Below are 22,136 nucleotides of genomic sequence, written 5' to 3' on the forward strand. Positions count from 1 at the left end.
GCTAGTAACAAAAATAAAGGAAGTAATCCATAGTAATACAATAATAGTAGGAGACTTTAATACCCCAATGACATTGATGGACAGACCATCCAAGCAGAAATTCAACAAAGAAGCAATGGCTTCGAATGACACCTTGGATCTGATAGATCTAAATGATGCATTCAGAACATTCCATCCTAAAACAGCAGAATACACAACTCTTTAAGTGCACCTGGAAGATTATCCAGAATATATATTAGGCAACAAAACAAGTCTCAATAATTTAAAAAAGATCAAAATCATACCAAGCATCTTTTTCTGACATAAGCAATATGAAACTACACATGAAACTCAAGAAAAAAATCTGGAAAAAACATAAAATACATGGAGGTTAAATAACATGCTACTAAAGAATGAATGGGTCAAACAGGAAATCAAAGAGGAAATAAAGAAAATACATGGAGACAAAGGAAAATGAAAACACAATGGCCCAAAAGTTTGAAATGCAGCAAAGGCAGTTCTAAGAGGGACGTTTATAGCAATACATGGCTCTCTAAAGAAGCAAGATAATTATTTAAAAAATTTTTTTAAATGTTTTATTTATTTTTGACAGAAAGAGACAGAGCATGAGCGGGGAGGGGCAGAGAGAGAGGGAGACACAGAATCCAAAGCAGGCTCCAGGCTCCGAGTTGTTAGCACAGAGCTGGACACAGGGCTTGAACTCACAGATCACGAGATCATGACCTGAGCTGAAGTTGGAAGCTCAACCGACTGAGCCTCAGGCACCCCAGAAGCAAGATAGTTATTAAACAAACAACCTAACCATACAACTAAAGGAGCTAGGAAAAGGACAAATAAAAACAAAAAGCAGTGGAAGAAAGGAAAAAGATAAAGATTAGAACAGAAATAAAGATATAGAAGAAAAAACACAGAAGAACAGTTCAATGAAACCAGGAGGTGGTCCTTTAAAAGATCAAAAATTGATAAAAATGTAGCCAGATTCATTAAAAAAAGAGCAAGCAATAGAACAAACTCAAATAAACAAAATCAGAAATGAAGAGGGGAAACAATAACTGACACCACTGAAATACAGGGGATTTTAAGAGAATGTTATGAAAAATTATAGGCCTCCAACTGGACAACCTATAAGTAATGGATAGATTCCCAGAAACATATAATTGTCAAAATGAAGTGGGAATAAATAAAGAATTTGAGCAGACCAATTACCAGCAATGAAATTGAATCAGCAGGGAGAAAATTCTGAACAAACAAAAGTCCAGGACTAACAGCTTCACAAGAAAATTCTACCAAATATTTAAAGAAATAATATCTATTCTTCTCAACTATTCCACAAAATAGGAGAGGAAGGAAAGCTTCCAAATTCATTCCATGAGGCCAGCATTACCCTGATACCAAAAGCAGATAAAGACACCACAAAAAGAGAGAACTACAGGCCAACACTTCTGATGAACAAAGATCCAAAATCCATCACAAAATATTAGCAAACCAAATCCAACAATATATTAAAAATTCATTCCTCATGATCACGTGAAATTTATTCTTGCTGTACAAGTGTCATTCAGTATTCACTAATGAATCAACACGATATATGACATCATGAGAAAGGATTAAAAACTGTATGATCATTTCAATAAATGCAGAAAAAGCATCTGACGCAGTACAACATCTATTGATGATAAAATCCTTCAACAAAATAGATGTAGATGTAACATAACTCAACATAATAAATATCATGTATAACAAACCCACAGCTAACATCATACTTAATGGTGAAAAATTGAGAGCATTTCCCCTAAAGTCAGGAAGAAGATAAGGATGTCCACTCTCCACTGTCACCACTTTTATTCAACATAATAGTGGAAGTGTCAGCCACAGCAGTCATACAAGAAAAAGACTAAAAGGCATCCAAATTGGCCAAGAAGAAGAAAAATATTCACGATTTGCAGATGACACAATACTATATATATAGAAACCCTAAAGACTCTTCCCCAAAACAACCAGAACCAATACATGAATTCAGTAAGGTCATGGGATACAAAATCAGTATGGGGAAGTCCCTTGCATTTCTATACAAAGATAATGAAGCAGCAGAAAGAGAAATTAAGCAAACCATCCCATTTACAGTTGCACCAAAAATAATAACATACCTAGAAATACACTTAGCCAAAGAGGTGAAAGACCTGTACTCTGAAAACTATAACACATTGATGAAACAATTGAAGGTAACACAAAGAAAGGGAAAGATATTCCAGGTTCATGGAATGGAAAAACAAATATTGGGAACATGGCTATACTATGCAAAGCAACCTACAGATTTAATGCAATGCTTCTCAAAATACCAACAGCATTTTTCACAAAACTGAAACAAGCAATCCTAAATTTGTATGCAAGCACCAAAGATTCTGAATGGCCAAAGCAATCTTGGGGGAAAAAAACAAAGCTGGGGGAATCACGATTCCACATTTCAAGTTATCCTACAAAGCTGTAATCAAAACAGTATGGTATTGGCACAAAAGTAGACACAGAGACCAATGGAAGAGACTAGAGAGCCCAGAAATAAACTGACGATCTTGTGGTCAATTAGTCTTTGACAAAGGAGACAAGAATATGCAGTGGGAAAAAGAAAGTCTCTTTAACAAATGGTGTTGGGAAAATGGGACAGCCACATGTAAAAGATAGAAACTAGACCACTTTCTTATACCATACTGTAAGACTTGAAATCATACACATCCTAGGAAAATCCAGGCAGTAATGTCTCTGACATTATACACAGAAACTTATTTCTAACTTATTATGTCTCTGGAAGCAGGGGAAACCAAAAGAAAAATAAGCTATGGAAACTACATCAAGATAAAAAGCTTCTGCACAGCAAAGGAAACAATAAACAAAACTAAAAGGCAGCCTATGGAATGGGAGAAGGTATTAACAAATAACATGTTTGATAAAGGATTAGTATCCAAAATATATCATGAACTTGTACAACTCAACAGCAAAAGGACAAATAATCAGAAGACATAAATAGAAGTTTCTCTGAAGAAGGAATCCAGATGGCCAACAGACATTTGAAAATATGCTCAACATCACTGATCACCAGGGAAATGCAAATCAAAACCACAATGAGATGTCACCTCACACCAGTATTCATAGATGTTTCAGTGTCCTGTGGTCTCACTGATGGCAAATGATTCTCCCCTAAAAACATTGGTGAATTGGTGGTTGTTGATACTGTTACACAGGCAATCAAGGGACATCTGGAAAAGCAAATAGAACAAGTATTAAGAGAAACCCATGGACTCAAAATGGTGCCTTGGGTCAGACCAATTTCCCAAACCTTGTTTAACTTAACCTAACTGCAGTTCCAACCTCCCCCAGAAATGTAAGTCTTCCCCCGTCAGTGAGGAGTTCTCTGTTCATCACAAGTGAGGTCCTCTCTCACATGGACCCTCTCTATCCCGCAAGAAGGCGAGATTATTTGCATGATTAGACACCTGTCCCCCCAGTTAAGGGAAGGTGACCTTCAAATCAAGCTGCTTCATTTTGTATTTGAACACAGACAGTGAGAAGTCAGAGATGTGAATGGGTTGCAGAAGGGGTAAGACAGGCAAGGAAGTCCATGGGGAGTGACCCAAGGGCACGAGGGACAGGGTGACAGCAGGGTCCAGGGTTGGGTGCTGGGGAGTCGTGTGTCTTCATGGGTTACTGTCTGGATGAGGAGAAAAGGCACGAGAGGTAGGGTCCCTTTTCCATGCCACACGAGACTTGTTCCCCAGCCTGAACAGGGCCTGAATCAGGGCCTCAGGGAGCAGGATGGAGGCTGGAAGCCAAGAGGAGGGTCAGACCCGGAGGGGAAGTGAGAGTCTGAGTAGGTGTCCAGGGTTGAGGGTGGAGACTCAGGGCAGGCGTGTGTGTTGAGAAGGAAGTCAGAAGAGAGGGGCTGCGTGTGGGGAGGTTTGTGAGAACAGACGCCAAAGACCCACTTTCCGAGAGAAAGAAAGCACATCTGCAAATAAGATGTTGTTTCTGCAAATGGCGTTGCTCACAGTTCTTGTCCCAGGTGGTGACAGTGACGACGGTGAGGACGGTGGTCCTGCTCAGTGGGTGTAAAGTGTGCATGCGCACATACGCATACCTGTGTGTGTTCGTATGTGTCCTGTGTGTTTTTGTGGGTGCACATGTGTGTCTGCACGTGTACATGTGCTTGTGTGTCTGCATGGGTGTGTAAGTACGTAGGAGTATGTGCATATAGGTGCCTGTTTGTGTCTCGGTGTGTCTGCATGTGTCTGTACATCTTTTTGCATATGTGTGTATGTTTGTGCATACATATGCGACTCTGTGTGTGTGTACATATGTGCATTTGTGTCTGTGCATGTGGGCACACAGGGTGTGGGTTCCTAGCATCTGGGGAGTGAGTGGTATCGGCCTGGCTCCTTCCTGAGCACCCCGACCCCAAGACCCTCTACTTTTCTGAACAATTGGGTACGAAACCTGGGGCTCCGGGGCAGCACATGTCTCCTGAGAGAAGTACGGCTCCCTGCCCTCTAGATTTTTGGGCCCCTCCCTGGCAACTTTCTTTGGCATTCTCTCTCCTTCCCAATGTCTATCTGTTCTTCTGGCACAGACTTCCAAGAGCCAATCTCTTTTCGAACCATCCTGACAACATCCTTTTGCAACCCTTCGTGGACACAGAATCAGGGCTCAGCTTGGCTGGATGAACTGCAGACTCGTGGCTGGGACAGCAAGACGGGCGCTTTCATTTTTCTGTGGCCATGGTCCAGGGGAAACTTCAGCAATGAGGAGCTAATGGAACAAGAAAAGTCATTTCACACATTCTTCACGAGATTTCCTCTGGTATTTCAGGACCATGCCAGTCAATGGCAGCTTGAATGTGAGCTTGGGTCCCTCAGGACAGGTGGAATGGAGGTGGCCGCTGTGTGTGTTGCCATGAATTCCTTCTTCCTCCAGGAAAAAGCCTCCCCTGGTTGCTGAACCTCTCGACTCCCCATCATAAAACAGAATCACACCCCTGTGTTCAGGAGGCAGAAGCCAGACCCCGAACTTGAAAAGCTTCACGCCTTCTGCTATTTCCCCTCCTCTCCTTGACATCAGGCTGTGTTCTCCTGTCTCTCACCAGAGTCTCCCATGACCACCCCATTCCCTGGCCTCCAGCCAGAGACTCGCCTCTTCCTCACTTTGTGACTGATCCTTGAAATGTGCTTTTCTCCCCATTCAGTCCCATCACAGACATTTGTCTGTCTATGTGTTCCCTCTGCCCACTGCCTTCCCCTCACCCTTGATGATTTTATCACAGCTCCCCTGTGGAGCCCTTCCTTGTTCTCTGCCCACATCCTTCCTGTTTCTCCTCCAGCATGTGTTCCTTTCTCAGTAATTTACCTTTCTTCTGCCTCCAGCGACCACCACTTCCCCTCTGTCTGAGTCTCCACTCAAACCAAATTTGTTCCATTCTGTCCAATGCCCTCAACTTCTCCTCTGCTTCCTCTGTCCTTTGCTTCCACTCATCTCCTTTCATCTCTTTCCCTCTCCCTTTCCTGTAACTCACATTCTCTCTTCCCAGATCCCTTTCAGGTACAGCTGGCAGGAGGCTGCGATTCTCACTTTGGAGAGGCATCAGCAGGCTTCATGCAGATTGCGTATCAAGGATCTGATCTCGTGAGCTTCCAGAACACGTCATGGTGGCCATCTCCAAAGGGAGGAAGGAGGGCTCAGGAGGTCTCCAAACTATTCAATCAGTACCACGTGGTCAACTTACGAATACAAGCAAATATTAGTGACATCTGCCCCCGTTTCCTCTTGGGTCTTCTTGAGGCAGGGAAGGCAGACCTTCAGCGACAAGGTCAGTCCTGCTCCCTCTCTCCAAGCATTATCTCTCCGTGCACTCATAAATTTGCACCATATTCTCAAATTTGGTGGAGTAGGGGCCAAGAGAGTTAGGGGATGATGGTGACAGGTTCCTAGAGGTGGAAAGATGTGTATTTCTAATGTGATGTGAAGACCTACCCTCTCAGTCTGAGAATGCCTGTCCTGCCTCTGCAGTGAGGCCAGGGGCCTGGCTGTCCACTGGCCCCAGTCCGGGGCCTGGCCGTCTGCTCCTCGTGTGCCACGTCTCTGGCTTCTACCCAAAGCCAGTGTGGGTGACGTGGATGCGGGGTGAGAAGGAGCACCAGGGAACCCGACGAGGCGACGTCTTGCCCCCTGCTGATGGGACATGGTTTCTTCAGATGTCCTTGGACGTGGAAGCCAGGGAGGCAGCTGGCCTGTCTTGCCGAGTGAGACACAGCAGTCTAGGAGGCCTGGACATGGTCCTCTACTGGGGTGAGAAAGGGTAGGGGTCCAGCTGGGAAAGGGGGTGAGTGGTCCTGAAGCAGAGCAGGAGAGTGAGATGAAACATTTGGGATTCTAGGGACTGCAGATCATAAAGCACATAAAATTAATAACACAAGAAATGGAGAGCTGAAGGTGAGGGTCCTACAGATGTGGGAGGAAGCAGAGTGTTTGGTGAAGTGTCCATCTCTGAGCAGGGATGGGAAACGAGAAGGAGGAAGGGTGGTTGGTGAGGCAGAGGGTGACAGGAGCAAAAAGGACCAGGAAGGTGCAGTTGAACCCAAGATGGATGGGAATTGACACCCTCTGTGCACCGAACCCACAGAGCAGCCCCGCCCCGTGGGCTTGGTCTTCCTGGCGGTGGTCGTGCCCCTGGTGCTTCTGGCAGGTCTTGTGTTCTGGCTCTGGAAGCGTCGGTAAGTCTGGAACCACCGTCCTGCTCTTTCCCATGTGTCTCCTTACCTTCCGCTGTGTCCTCAGCCCTCCACCTCCCCGTGCCCCTCTCCCTGCTGTCCTCACCTACACCTGCTGCAGAGCAATTTCCAATTTGATCTTCCCAGGAAAACACACTGGAGACATCGGTTCACCGGCCTCCCTTTAGAGCAAGATCCCGGCAGCCCAGGAGTCAGGACATACTTAAACCCAGCTCAGTGGTGATGGATTTGCAAGTCTCTGTGCGCAACTTTTGTCTTTTCTCTCTGCTCGATGATGGGTTGTCAAGATGAGTTAAGTGTAATTTAGCAAGATTTCTTGTTCTGATGTGATGCTGGGGCTTAAATCTGTAATTTATCTCAGAGTAAAATGAAGTCCGAGTACCTCCATGGGTCATAGGCATCTGTGTCACTTCCTCCAGGGAGCCTTCCCTGATCCACAAGAGGAAGCGGTCTCTGCCTGGTGTGAATTTCCGCCACTTTAACCTGCACTGTGGATAATCTGCGCCTCACTTCCCATCCTTTTTGCCCCACATTTACATCCTTTTTCCCTTCCAATTCCTAGGTCTCTTGAGTGCAAAGCCCGTGTCTTTTTAATATTTGCATCCTTGACAAGGAGTCTCACCTGCATGGAATATGTCCTCAATAAAAGTCTGTGTTGAATTGATGCCAATTTCATAGTTTTTTCTTCTTTAACCTCCTGTCGTGTTTGTAGTACGACAAACGCACGACGTAGTACGACTACGTGTTTGCAGTTGAGACATTTGATGTTCTTCTTGTCAAAAGTCTTTTCACTTTGCCTGGAGACTTGATACTGTTATGGTTCCTTGGTAACATCTCTGAGCCTCTGAGGAGAATACAGTTTTGTCTGTGGATATTTCTATTATTTAAACACAGACACCTATTGGAGTGGACCTGTTGTGGATAAAAGGAAGAGGGCAGATGCAGGTCCTGGCTGTTTGAGGCCCTCAGGACAGCAGCAGAGACATCACCTTGGGGCTTGTTGGCAATATAGGGTCTTGGCCTCAGCTGAGGTTCACTGAATCACAATGTGCATTTTAGCAAAACCAGCAGGGATTCACAGGTGCATAAATGTGGTGCCTGAGAGGTAGCAGTTCGAGTGCCTCCCTGGAGGGAAATGAGTGGGTCCAGAAAAGCCAGGAAGAGTGTTGTGCTCAGGAATGAATGGGGGTCCAGCAGGGAGAGGGCATACAGGGCATCCTCACATTCGTGGCGGCTGTGTCCCAGTCCCTGAGGACACGGAGTCAGCCACAGTGAGCCGTTGCTCCTGGAATTAATAGGGGGTTGGGATCATGGGAGCTTCTGCCTGCAACACTTGCCCACTGATGAATACACAGCCTTGTTTCCTGTGTGTTTTTGATTAAAGACACCTTATTTTACACACACACACACACACACACACACACACACACATCCAAATAATTTATTGTATGTTGCATTTCCCTATCCTGAAATACCAGCTCAGAACTGTGACATTTCCAGGCCCGGTTACTTTGATCCCCAGTGTCTTTGGCTTCCAGCTTCACAACTGTGCTACCCATGATGCCTTTAGAAACAGCTAGAAATCATCATCATCATCTCATGAATCCTCATATTGAGCTCTTTCCCCCTCTTTTCCGTGGCATCATCATAACATCCTAGATGTTCCTTTAACATTTTCTTAGGTGGCTCCACATAGACATCAAGAATTTCCTTTTCCTGGATTTACCGCATTGTTGATTCATCACCACTGAACTCAAAGTCACAGGACTCTGCATCGCGAGCCTGAGCAGGCCTACCTGCACAGGAGTTTTGTCAGTGAGGCTCATCTCACCTTCTTGTGCTTAGGAACACCAGTCAGCCCTGCAGCTCTGGGCTTCAGGGCCTTTTGAAACATGAAATCACCAGGAAAGTGCATGTAAATGCAGAAAATGTGGCACCAAATAGACACTGAAAAGGACACGTGTTTACAGTGTGGGACTTACCATGGAAATGCAGAGCAGCAACTTGTTCAGCCTCACAGGACACATGCGATGGGTGACACATGTCAGAGCACTCTCCCTGCCATCATGAACAGCAGTGAGCTGGTGGGTCTGGGGGTTACAAATCAATGTCACTAGGTGGGTCCATTAGCACAGACAGCCTCTGTGGATAATTGATTATTTCAATGGCAGTGCTAGTGGAGATGTCCATGGTTAGATTTCAGTTACTCTAGTTTTTTTTTTAATTTTTCATTTTAATACATTTTACTTTTTTTAATTAAAAAATTTTTTTTATTTGATTTATTTTTTTAATTTACGTCCAAGTTAGTTAGCACATGGTGCAATAATGATTTCAGGAGTAAATTCCTTAATGTTCCTTGTCCATTTTGCCCATCCCCCCATCCACAACCCCCCCATCAACACTCTTTTTATTCTCTGTATTTAAGAGTCTCTTATGTTTTGTCCCCTTCCCTGTTTTTATATTATTTTTGTTTCCCTTCCCTTCAGTTCATCTGTTTTGTCTCTTAAAGTCCTCATATGAGTGAAGTCATATGGTATTTGTCTTTCTCTGACTAATTTCACTTAGCATAATATCCCCTAGTTCCATCCACGTAGTTGTGAATGGCAAGATTTCATTCTTTTTGATTGCTGAGTAATACTCCATTGTATATATACACCACATCTTCTTTACTCATTCATTCATCAATGAACATTTGGCCTCTTTCCATACTTTGGCTGTTGTTGATAGCACTCCTGTAAACATTGTGGTGCATGTACCCCTTCGAAACAGCCCATCTGTATCCCTTGGATAAATGCCTACTAGTGTAATTGCTGGGTTGTAGGGCAGTTGATTTTTAATTTTTTGCAGAACCTCCATACTGTTTTCCAGAGTGGCTGCACCAGCTTGCATTCCCACCAACAATGCAAAAGAGATCCTCTTTCTCTGCATCCTTGCCAACATCTGTTGTTGCCTGAGTTGTTAATGTTAGCCATTCTGACTGGTGTGAGGTGGTAACTCACTGTGGTTTTGATTTGTATTTCCCTGATGATGAGTGATATCGAGCATATTTTCATGTGTCGGTTGGCCATCTGGATGTCTTCTTTGGAGAAGTGTCTATTCATGTCTATTGCCCATTTCTTCAATGGATTATTTGGTTTTGGGTGTTGAGTTTGATAAGTTCTTTGATTTTGGATCCTAACCCTTTATCTGATATGTCATTTGCAAATATCTTCTCCCATTTCATCGGTTGCCTTTTAGTTTTGCTGATTGTTTCCTTTGCTGTGCAGAAGCTTTTTATTTTGATGAGCTCCCAAAAGTTCATTTTTGCTTTTGTTTCCCTTGCCTCCAGAGACGTGTTGAGTAAGAAGTTGCTGCAGCCGAGGTCAGAGAGGTTTTTCCTGCTTTCTTCTCTAGTATTTTGATGGCTTCCTATTTTACATTTAGGTGTTTCATCCATCTTGAGTTTATTTTTTTGTGTGGAGTAAGAAAGTGGTTCAGGTTCATTTTTCTGCATGTCACTATACAGTCTTCCCAGCACTTCAGCCTCTTGCTGAAGAGACTGTCTTTATTCCATTGCATATTCCTTCCTGCTTTGTCAAAGATTAATTGGCCATACGTTTGTGGGTCCATTTCTGGGTACTGGGTTCTGTGCCATTGATCTGAGTGTCTGTTCTTGTGCCAGTACCATACTGTCTTGATATTACAGCTTTATAATACAGCCTGAAGTCTGGGATTGTGATGCCTCCTGCTTTGGTTTTCTTTTACAAGATTGCTTTGGCTATTAGGGGTCTTTTCTTGTTCCATGCGAATTTTAGAATTGTTTGTTCTAGCTCTGCGAAGAGTGCTGGTGTTATTTTGATAGGTATTGCATTGAATATGTAGATTGTTTTGGATAGTATTTACATTTTTATAATATTTGTTCTTCCTATCCAGGAGCATGGAATCTTTTCCCATTTTTTTGTGTCTTCTTCAATTTCTTTCATAAGCTGTCTATAGTTTTCAGTGCATAGATTTGTCACCTCTTTGGTTAGATTCATTCCTAGGTATTTTATGGTTTCTGGTGCAATTGTAAATGGGATCGATTCCTTGATTTCTCTTTCTGTTGCTTCATTATTGGTGTATAAGAATGCAACCGATTTCTGTGCATTGATTTGATATATTGCCACTTTGCTAAATTCATGGATCAGTTCTAGCAGTTTTTTGGTGGAATCTTTTGGGTTTTCCATATAGAGTATAGTATTATGTCATCTGTGGAGAGTGAAACTTTGACTTCCTCCTGGCCGATTTTGATGCCTTTTATTTCCTTGTGTTGTCTGATTGCTGAGGCTAAGACTTCCAATACTATGTTGATTAACAGTGGCAAGAGTGAACATCCCTGTCTTGTTCCTGACCTTAGGGGGAAAGCTCTCAGTTTTTCCCCATTGAGGATGATATATGGGTCTTTCATATATGGCTTTTACGATCTCGAGGTATGATCCTTCTATCCCTACTTTCTTAAGAGTTTTTATCAAGAAAGGATGCTGTATTTTGTCCAATGCTTTCTCTGCATCTATTGAGAGGATTATGTAGTTCTTGTTCTTCTTTTTACTGATGTGATAAACCACATTGATTGTTTTGTGGATATTGAACCAGCCCTGCATCCCAGGTATAAATCCCACTTGGTCGTGGTGAATAATTTTTTTTTAATGTATTGTTGGATCCCGTTGGCTAATATCTTGCTGAGGATTTTTGTATCCATGTTCATCGGGGAAATTGGTGTATATTTCTCCTTTTTCGTGGGGTCTCTGTCTGGTTTTGGAATCAAGGTAATGCTGGCTTCATAGAAAGAGTTTGGAAGTTTTCCTTACATTTCTATTTTTTGGAACAGCTTCAAGAGAATAGGTGTTAACTCTTCCTTAAATGTTTGGTAGAATTCCCCTGGAAAGCCATCTGGCCCTGGACTCTTGTTTTTTGGCAGATTTTGGATTACTAATTTGATTTACTTACTGGTTATGGGTCTGTTCAAATTTTCTATTTCTTCCTATTTCAGTTTTGGTAGTTTATATATTTCTAGGAATTTGTCTATTTCTTCCAGATTGCCCATTTTATTGGCATATAGTTGCTCAAAATATTCTCTTATTACTGTTTTAATTTCTGCTGTGTTGGTTCTGATCTCTCCTCTTTCATTCTTGATTTTATTTATTTGGGTCCTTTCCTTTTTCTTTTTGATCAAACTGGTCAGTGGTTTATCAATTCTGTTAATTCTTTCAAAGAACCAGCTTCTGGTTTCATTGATCTCTTCTACTGTTTTGTTGTTGTTCTTGTTGTGTTGTTTTGTTTTTGCTTTTTGTGTTTTTTTGTTTGTTTTTTGGTTTTGATAGTGTTGATTTCTGCTCTAATCTTTATTATTTCCTGTCTTCTGCTGGTTTTGGGTTTTATTTGCTGTTCTTTTTCCAGCTCTTAAAGGTGTAAGGTTAGATTGTGTATCTGAGACCTTTCTTCCTTCTTTATGAAGGCCTGGATTGCTATATACTTCCCTCTTATGGCAGCCTTTGCTGTGTCCTAGAGGTTTTGGGCTGTGGTGTTATCATTTTCATTGGCTTCTATGTACTTTTTAATTCCCTCTTTAACTTCTTGGTTAGCCTGTTCATTCTTCAGTAGAATGTTCTTTAGTCTCCAAGTATTTGCTATCTTTCCAAATGTTTTCTTATGGTTGATTTTGAGTTTCATAGTGTTGTGGTCTGAAAATATGCATGGTATAATCTTGATCTCTTTGTACTTGTTGAGGGCTGATTTGTGTCCAAGTATGTGATCTACTCTGGAGAATGTTCCATGTGCACTGGAGAAGAATGCATATTCTGTTGTTTTAGGATGAAATGTTCTGAATATATCTGTTATGTCCATCTGGTCCAGTGTGTCATTCAAAGCCATTGTTTCCTTGTTGATTTTCTGTTTAGATGATCTGTCCATTGCTTTAAGTGGGGTGTTGAAGTCCCCTACTTTTATGGTATTATTATCAATGAGTTTCTTTATGTTTATAATTAATTGATTTATATATTTGGGGGCTAACTCATTTGGTACATAAATGTTTACAATTGTTAGGTCTTCCTGGAGGATAGTCCCCTTAATTATGATATAATGCCCTTCTTCATCTCTTGTTACAGTCTTTATTTTGAAGTCTAGATTGTCTGATATAAGTATGGCTACTCTGGCTTTCTTTTGACAATCATTAGCAGGATAGATGGTTCTCCATCCCCTTACTTTCAATCTGAAGGTGTCTTTAGGTCTAAAGTGGGTCTCTTGTAAACAGCATATAGATGGATCATGTTTTCTTATCCATTCTGTTACTCTATGTTTTTTTATTGGAGCATTTAGTCCAATGACGTTTAGAGCGAGTACTGAAAGATATGAGTTTATTGCCATTATGTTTCTTCTTGTAGAGTTTGAGTTTCTGGTGGTGTTTTCTGTCCCTTCTAGTCTTTGTTGCTTTTGGTCTTTTATTCCCCCTGTCTTTTCTCCTCTCAGAGAGTCCCCCTTAAAATATCTTGTAGGGCTGGTTTAGTGGTCACAAACTCCTTTAATTTTTGCTTGGGAAACTTTTAATCTCTCCTTCTATTTTGAATGACAGCCTTTCTGGATAAAGAATTCTTGGCTGCATATTTTTCTGATTTAGCACACTGAATATATCCCGCCACTCCTTTCTGGCCTGCCAAGTTTCTGTGGATAGGTCTGCTGCAAACCTGATCTGTCTTACCTTGTAGGTTAAGGACCTTTTTCCCTTGCTGCTTTCATGATTCTTTCCTTGCTTGAGTATTTTGTGAATTTGACTATGATGTTCTTTGTTGATGGTTGGTTTTTGTTGAATCTAATGGGGGTCCTCTGTGCTTCCTGGATTTTGATGTCTGTGTCTTTCCCCAGGTTAGGAAAGTTTTCCACTCTTATTTTCTCACATAACTCTTCTAACCCCTTTTCCCTCTCTTCATCTTCTGGGACCCCTATGATTCTATTGCTCCTTTTAATGAGTCACTGATTTCTTTAATTATTAAATCATGGTCCTTTGTCTTAGTCTCCCTCTTTTTTTGTCTTCATTATTCTCCACAAGTTTGTCCTCTATATCACTGATTCTCTGTTCTGCCTCATCCATCCTTGCATCTGTGGCATCCATTTGAGATTGCAGCTCAGTTATAGCATTTTTATTTCATTCTGACTAGTTTTTACTTCTTTTATCTCCACAGTGAGGGATTCTAATTTATTTTTGGCCCCAGCTAGTATTCTTGTTATCGTGATTCTAAATTCAGGTTCAGACATCTTGCTTGTAACTGTGTTGATTAAGTCCCTGGCTGTCACTTCTTCCTGTTCTTTCTTTTGGAGTGAATTCCTTTGTTTCATCATTTTGAAGGGAGGAAAGGAATTGATAAGGTAAAAAAAATTAAAAATTAAAAAATTAAAAACAACACACACACACAAATCAAATAAATGATGCTGGATTCTAGGTGTGTTTTGGTCTGGTTAATGAAACTAGTTTGATAGATTAGAGAAAAAAGGGGAAAAAAAGGAAAACCTTTGAAAATTTGAGAAAATGAATACAATGAAACAGAATAACATGAAATGATGGAAGTAAGATGGAATATAAAAATTTTACAAAAAAGTAAAAAATATAGTAGAAAAAATAAAGAAAAATATTTTTAATAAAAATTGAAAATAAAAATAGATTTTTCTCTTTCTGTATTCAAGAAAAAGAAAAGTAATGAAAAAGAATACAAAAGAAAGAAAATTGAATAAATGGACCAGTGAACAGACTGAAATATGATTGAAATTACATCGTTTTCCCCTAGAAGTCAAACTATGAAGCACTTTATAGTCCATACACTAAGCAAGCAGAGAGGTTTCTGGTGTTCCTGAAGAGCAACATTGGCCCACTTGGGTGGGGCCTAGTGTATCAGCTGTGTTTTTCACTAGATGGCACTGCTTAGCTTACTGGGGTGGATTGTTGTGGTGCTTGTAGGTGTGTATGTGCATGCGCAGAAGGGGTGAAAATGGAGTCACCCAGCTACCCAGTGCTCTGCCCTACTAGGAATCTTGCTCCTGTCCTTTGTCTCTGGTTTCCATCCACTCCCCGCTTTTACACTGTCTGTGACCAAGCCATTAGTTTACCAGGTGGCACTTCTCTCCTGAGTTTTATCTCAGATGTGGCTATGTTTCCCCACCCCTCACTTCTGAGGGACTGCAGCTTTGACCCATTCAGATCGTCTGCAGGAGGGTCTCACCAAGCAATGGCTGGGTGCCGGCCATGCCCAGGAACATTTGTGGGACAGTGCTGCTGTTGATGCCCAGAGACTGCAGCTGGGTGCCAGCCCACCCCAGAAAAAGTTCACGTGATCGTACAGCAGCAGCATTTCAGAGATTATGGAAAATCACAACACACATCTAGCACCAGGCTTCACCCTTAATGACCTTGTTCCAGCACCAGTGAATGTGGTTGTTCTCTGGGGTCTGCTGGGACTGGGTGGCCACACAACCTCTACCAAATGTCCTTTCAGCAGTGGAACCACTTCTCCCCATGTGGCCCAAGAACCTTCCAGGCCCCACTCTGCTCTTGGAGATTTACCCTTCCCACCAGAGCACTGCCAGGTATTGAGCTGAAGAGTTTCAGACTCTGAGATCTCCCTGTTTATAGAGTGTTAATGGAATTTAAACCCTCTCCTTTCTCCTTTCTCCCTTTTTAGTTCAGTCCCTGCGACTGTTTCCACTTTTCCACTTTCCCTCCAGCTGCTTTCGGTGGGGTGCTTTTCCCGAACTCTCCTTCCATTTCCGTCTTCTCTCCTCAAGCAAAAATAGCTCCCTGCCCTCCACGGCTTCTCTCTCCCCCGGTTCACCTCTCCGCGCCGTGAACCTGATGAGTTCTGTGGTGCAGGGTGCAGATTGTTGCGTTGATCCTCAAATCAGTTTTCTAGGTGTGCAGGATGGTTTAGTGTTGATCTGGCTGTATTTCATGGATGTGAGATGCAAAAAAACTTCCATGCTGTTCTGCCATCTTGGCTCCTCCTCCAGTTGGTTCTTTCCAGCATTCTATGATCAGTAGATTTGGTATGTGAGACAAGTTTGTGCTGGTCTTCCGGGATTGGACCGGTTTTGCTGATTCTCTGGAGGACTTGCCCTAGTGGAGATGTACCTGCAGGGTGCAGTGGAGGGGGCTTGGTGTAAGAGGCTCCAACCTCCACTTGATGGTGCTATTTTGCTCACTGAGGTCAATCATGCTGGGGGAGGGTGGGAATGGCATTACCCTGCTCTCTCGTCCCCAGAAAGGGAAGCTCAAGCCTGCCGCTCTCCGGCAAGCCCGCACAGAAGAGCAAATAATCACCCATCTTGGGTCACGAGCTTCTTCCAGATCCCTGCCTTCACTCTGCCTGCATCCAAGCTGTCTGCCTGCCAGGTGGCTCAGTACTCCTAGGTTTTATCTCAGATGAAGAGCTGTTTCAAAACTCCAAATATTAAGGATCCACATGGCTCAGATTCATTCTAACCCTCTGGGAGAGTGTTTTGCTGCTTTTTTGCTGCTTGAAAGTTCATCCCAGATATCAGTTGCCTGACAATGCAAGGTTTTGGAGTATATGGTAATGCTCAGCCAAAACCTGGCACCAAGGTTTGCTACCTTAAGCTGCCATCTCTATTTCTATGCCAGTGAATAGAGCAGCACATTGGCATCTTCCAGGTCTTTTGTCCCCTAGAGGCCATGCCACCTCTCCCAAATGAACTCCAAGCAGGGGAACAGTTTCTCCCCATGTGACCCAGGGGATCCTCAGACCATGCTGCCAGCTTCTGGGTCTCTACCTTTATTCCCCACCAGAGCACATTTAAGCCCACCAAACAGGACACTGGTGATTGTTCTGACCTCCAAAACGTCAGTCTTTGTGTTTCATTGCTTATAAATAATGTGGTAGTCAGTCTGTCTTCTTTTTCCACAGTGGTTTTGGTGAAAATTTCTTAATGTAAAATACCCTTTGTGTGCATCCACCCTTTCTCTCCCTCCAACTCTCTCTCTCTCTCTCTCTTTCTCTCTCTCTCTCCCTCCCTCCCTCTCCTCTTTGCTCTGTGATCAGGGTTCCCTCCCCTTTGCAGTGTCCACAGTTCTTTTCTCCCCCAAAGCTCCTACCTGCCACATTGTGGCTGTTTTTGAGCTATTGTTGTTCAGTTTTGCTCTCTCAGTACCCAGATCATTTCCTGTGTACTCAAAATGTTTTCATATTCATCTACCTATGTTTGAGCAATGAGGCAAAGTTTCCCCTAGTACTCTGCCAACTTAACTCCCACCTGATAGGGAATTTAAAGTAAGGAAACCATAAGGAAACCATCTGATTTGAGTAAATAATGGAGGGCATCAGTGAGACCCTCAATAAAGGGAGAGAAGATAAAAAAAGAAAGAATCAGAGAGGAAAAACTCAAGAGATGAAATTAAAAATACATGGATGGAATGAAGAGTAGACCATACGAAGCAGAAGAATGGGTCAGCAACCTGGAGGATAAGGTAAATGGAAAGCAATCAAGCTGAGCAGGGGAGAGAAAAAATAATACAGAATGAAAATAGATTTATGGAACTCAGAGGCCCAGGCAAGCATAGTAACATTTGCATTATCAGGATCACAGAAGGAGAAAAGAGAGCAAAGGGTCAAAACATGTATTTGAAGAACGAATAGCTGGAGAATTCCCAAGCCTGTTGAAGGAAACAGAAATCAAGAATCAGACAGCACAGACAGAACCTTACAAAATTACTATGTCCACACCAAAGGACATAGTAATGAAAATGACAAAGAATCATGATAAGGGAGAATTTTAAAACCAGCAAGAGAAAAGACAGTTGCATACAAAAGAAATCCATAAAGCTATCAGCTGATTTTTCATCAGAAACTTGGCAGACCAGAAGGGAGTGCCATGATATCTTCAAAGTGCAGAAAGAAAAAGACCTCTAAACAAGAATGCTGTACCCAGCAATTGAATTGAAGGAGAATTAATGAGTTTCCCAGACAAACAAAAGTTATGGGAATTCATGACCACTAACCCACAATACAAGAAATACTGAAAGGAACTGTGAGTAGTAAGGAAAGGAAAGATCAAAAGGAAAGGAAGCACAAAAGTAGTAAAAATAAGGATATACATAAAAATGAGTCAAAGGACTCACAAAATAAAGGAAGTAAAATATGACACCATATCCCTAAAATGTGGGGAGAGAGAATAAAGAATGATTTCAAAGTTAAGTGACCAATAAGTTAATATTGACTGCTATATACAGAAGATGATATATATAACCTAAATGATAACTACAAATCAAAAATTAATAGTAGGTACTCAAAAAATAAAGAGAAAACAATCCAAGTATATTACTAAAGAACACAACTAATCACAAAAAAAAGAGACCAAGAGGAGAAAGGACCAGAAAATACCTAAACAACAATGAAACAAGTAACAAAATGGGAGTAAGCATATGCCTAACAATAAATACATTGAATATAAGTAGATTAAATGCTGTAATCAAAAGACATAGTGTGATGAGATGGATGAAAAAACAAGTCATATCTCTATACTGGCTACAAAAGACTCATTTCAGACCTAAATACACATGTAGATTGAAAAGGAAGGGATGGAGAAACATTTATCCAGCAAATGAATGTGAAATGGAAGCCAAAATAGTGTTTAAAGGAAAAACTGTACCAAGAGACAAAGATGAACACTATGTACTAATAAATCGAATAATGGAACAAGAAATACAGCAGTTGTGAATATTTCTGCCCCTTACATGAAAGCACCCAAATACATAAAGCAGTTAATAGCAAACACAAAGAGAAAATGAACTAGGAACAATGGCTTTGAATGATACATCAAATCTGATAGATCTAAATGATATATTCAGAACATTCCATCCTAAAACAGCAGAATACATATTCTCTTCAAGTGCACATGAAACATCCTCCAGAACAGACGATATATTACACAATGAAACAAGTCTCAATAAATTCAAGAAGATGAAAATCATACCAAGCATCTTGTTCTGACAGCAACACTATGAAATTAGAAATTAACCACAAGAAAAAAAAATCTGGAAAAAGCATAAAATACATGAAGTGTAAATAACATGGCACTAAGCAATTAATGGATCAGCCCAAGAAATCAAAGAGGAAATAAAATTTCATGGAGACAAATGAAAATGAAAACACAATAGTCCAAAATTTCTGGGATATAGCAAAGGCTGTTTTAAGAGGAAGGTTTATAGCAATACAGGCCTACCTAAAGTAGCAAGAAAAATCTCTAGAAACAACTTAACCTTACAACTAAAGGAGCTCGAAAAAGAAGAAGAAATAAAACCCTTAAGCAGCAGAAGAAAGGAAAGAATAAAGATTAGAAAAATTTAAATTATATAGAAAATTTTTTAGAAGGACACAAAAGAACAGATCAATGAAACTAGGAGGTGGTTCTTTCAATAGAACAACACAATTGATAAACATTTTGCCAGGTACATAAAAAAGGAGCGAGTAAGAGAGTGAACTCAAACAAAATCAGAAATTAAAGAGGAAAATAACAACTGACACAACAGAAATAAAAAGGGTTTTAAGAGACTATTATGAAAAATTATACACCATCAAATTGGACAGCCTACAAGAAATGGATAGATTCCTAACAACACATAATCTCCCATAAATGAAGTCAGATGAAATAGAAACTTGGAGCAGACCATTTATCAGCAATGAAATTGAATCAGTGAGGAAAAAATTCCTAACAAACAAAAGTCCAGGACCAGAAACCTTCACAGGAGAATTCTACCAGATATTTAAAGAAGAAATAATACCTATTCTTCTCAAACTATTCCACAATATTGGGTGGAAAGCAGAGCTTCAAAATCATTTTATGAAGCCAGAATTATCCTGATACCAAAAGCAGATAAAAACACTATAAAAGAGAGAACTGTAGTCCAATACTTCAGATGAATAAAGATACAAAAATCCACAACATCATAGTAACACATTGAATCCAACAATACATTAAAAATTTCATTTGTAATGATCATGTGGAATTTATTCCTCAGATTCAGTATCATTCAATATTTACAAATCAATAAGTATTATATATGACATAACAAGAGAAATGGATAAAAACTGTATGATCATTTCAATAGGTGCAGAAAATTTGTTTGACACAGTACAACATCCATTGATGATAAAGTCCCTCAACAAAATAGAGTTAGATATAACACAGCTCGACACAATAAAGGTCATATATAAAAAACCCACAGCAAACATCATACTTAATAGTGGAAAATTGAGACCATTTCCCTTCATTTCAGGAAGAAGGCAAGGATATCATCTATCACCATTTTTATTCAACACAGTACTGGAAGTCTCAGCCACAGAAAGCAGACAAGAAAAAGTACATCCAGATTTACCAAGAAGAAGAAAAACATTCAGTATTTGCAGATGACACAATACTATATATAAACATCCTGAAGATCCCTCCAAAACTACCAGAGAAAATAAATGAATTCAGTATGGTCACAGTATACAGATTCAATTTAGAAAAATCCCTTGCATTTATATACACTAATAATGAGGCAGCAGAAAGAGAAATTAAGAAAACCATCCATTTATAGTTGCACCAAAAATAATAACATATCTAGGCATACACTTGACCAAAGAGGCGAAAGACCTGTGCTCTGAAAACTATAACACACTGATGAAAACATTTGAATGAGACACAAAGAAATGGAAAGGCATTCCATGCACATGGACTGGAAGAACAAATATGTGAACATGTGTATACTACTCAAAGCAACCTATAGATTTAGTGCAATACCGCTCTAAATCCCAATAGAATTTTTCACAGAACTAAAGCCAACAATGTAAAATTTGTATGCAACCACAAAAGACTCCAAATGGCCGAAGAAATCTGGAAAAAGAAAAACAAAGCTGGAGGTATCACAATTCCATATTTCAAGTTATACAACAAAGCTATGGTAATCAAAACAGTATGGTATTGGCACAAAAGTAGACACATAGATGAATGGAAGAGAGTAGAGAGCCCAGAAATAAATCAATGATCTTATGGTCAATTAATCTTTGACAAAGGAGGCAAGAATTTGCAATAGGAAAAAGAAAGTCTCTTCAACAAACGGTGTTGGGAAAACTGGACAGCTACATGTAAAAGATAGAAACTAGACCACTTTCTTACACCATACATGAAAATGAACTTAAACTAGCTTAAGGACCTAAATGTGAGACCTGAAATCATATACATCGTAGAAAAGAGCATGCCCAGTAATGTCTCTGACATCAGCCACAGCAACGTTTTTCTAGATATGTCTCCTGAGGCAAGGGAAACAAAAGGAAAAGATAAGCTGTTGAGACTGCATCAAGATAAAAAGCTTCTGCACAGTGAAGGAAACAATTAACAAAACTAAAAGGCAGCCTATGGAATGGGAGAAGATATTACCAAATAACATATCTGATAAAGGATTAGTATCCAAAATATGTAAAGAACTTGTACAACAAAACACCAAAAAGACAAATCATCCAATTAAAAAATGGGCAGAAGACATGAATAGACATTTCTCCCAAGAGGACATCCAGATGGCCAACAGACCCCTGAAAAGATGCTCAACATCACTAATCGTCAGGGAAATGCAAAGCAAAACCACAACAAGAAATCACCTCACACCAGAGTGACTAAATTTGTTTGTTTGTTTGTTTGTTTATTTATTTATTAAAATTCTTATTTTTTCAATATATGAAGTTTATTGTCATATTGGTTTCCATACAACACCCAGTGCTCATCCCAAAAGGTGCCCTCCTCAATACCCATCACCCACCCTTCCCTCCCTCCCAACCCCCATCAACCCTCAGTTTGTTCTCAGTTTTTAACAGTCTCTTATGCTTTGGCTCTCTTCCACTCTAACCTCTTTTTTTTTTTTCCTTCCCCTCCCCCATGGGTTTCTGTTAAGTTTCTCAGGATCCACATAAGAGTGAAACCACATGGTATCTGTCTTTCTCTGTATGGCTTATTTCACTTAGCATCACACTCTCCAGTTCCATCCACGTTGCTAAAAAAGGGCCATATTTCATTCTTTCTCATTGCCACGTAGTACTCCATTGTGTATATAAACCACAATTTCTTTATCCATTCATCAGTTGATGGACATTTGGGCTCTTTCCATAATTTGGCTATTGTTGAGAGTGCTGCTATAAACATTGGGGTACAAGTGCCCCTGTGCATCAGTACTCCTGTATCCCTTGGGTAAATTCCTAGCAGTGCTATTGCTGGGTCATAGGGTAGGTCTATTTTTAATTTTCTGAGGAACCTCCACACTGCTTTCCAGAGCGGCTGCACCAATTTGCATTCCCACCAACAGTGCAAGAGGGTTCC

At 40.8% G+C, this 22,136-nt stretch overlaps 1 protein-coding gene across 1 annotated transcript; it reads left to right on the forward strand.

The window, feature by feature from the left end:
- The first annotated feature begins 3,742 nt into the window (after positions 1 to 3,742).
- LOC128312944 (T-cell surface glycoprotein CD1a-like) lies at positions 3,743 to 7,348 on the forward strand. Its single transcript, XM_053208839.1, has 6 exons — positions 3,743 to 4,072; positions 4,619 to 4,885; positions 5,573 to 5,851; positions 6,052 to 6,330; positions 6,665 to 6,755; positions 6,900 to 7,348. The coding sequence occupies exons 1-6, from the start codon at positions 4,012 to 4,014 to the stop codon at positions 6,994 to 6,996; spliced, it is 1,074 nt and encodes a 357-aa protein (XP_053064814.1). The 5' UTR covers positions 3,743 to 4,011; the 3' UTR covers positions 6,997 to 7,348.
- Positions 7,349 to 22,136: the final 14,788 nt, after the last annotated feature.

The sequence above is a fragment of the Acinonyx jubatus genome, chromosome E4, assembly GCF_027475565.1.
Source record: "Acinonyx jubatus isolate Ajub_Pintada_27869175 chromosome E4, VMU_Ajub_asm_v1.0, whole genome shotgun sequence".
NCBI classification, from domain to species: domain Eukaryota; kingdom Metazoa; phylum Chordata; class Mammalia; order Carnivora; family Felidae; genus Acinonyx; species Acinonyx jubatus.

Excerpts from the sequence above, each read along its gene's own strand:
- LOC128312944 (XM_053208839.1), top strand. The coding sequence starts at position 4,012 with ATGTTGTTTCTGCAAATGGCGTTGCTCACAGTTCTTGTCCCAGGTGGT. Across the intron at positions 4,073-4,618 it reads AGGTGGTGACAGTGACGACG|ACTTCCAAGAGCCAATCTCT; the intron begins GTGAGGACGGTG and ends CTTCTGGCACAG. Across the intron at positions 5,852-6,051 it reads GGCAGACCTTCAGCGACAAG|TGAGGCCAGGGGCCTGGCTG; the intron begins GTCAGTCCTGCT and ends CTGCCTCTGCAG.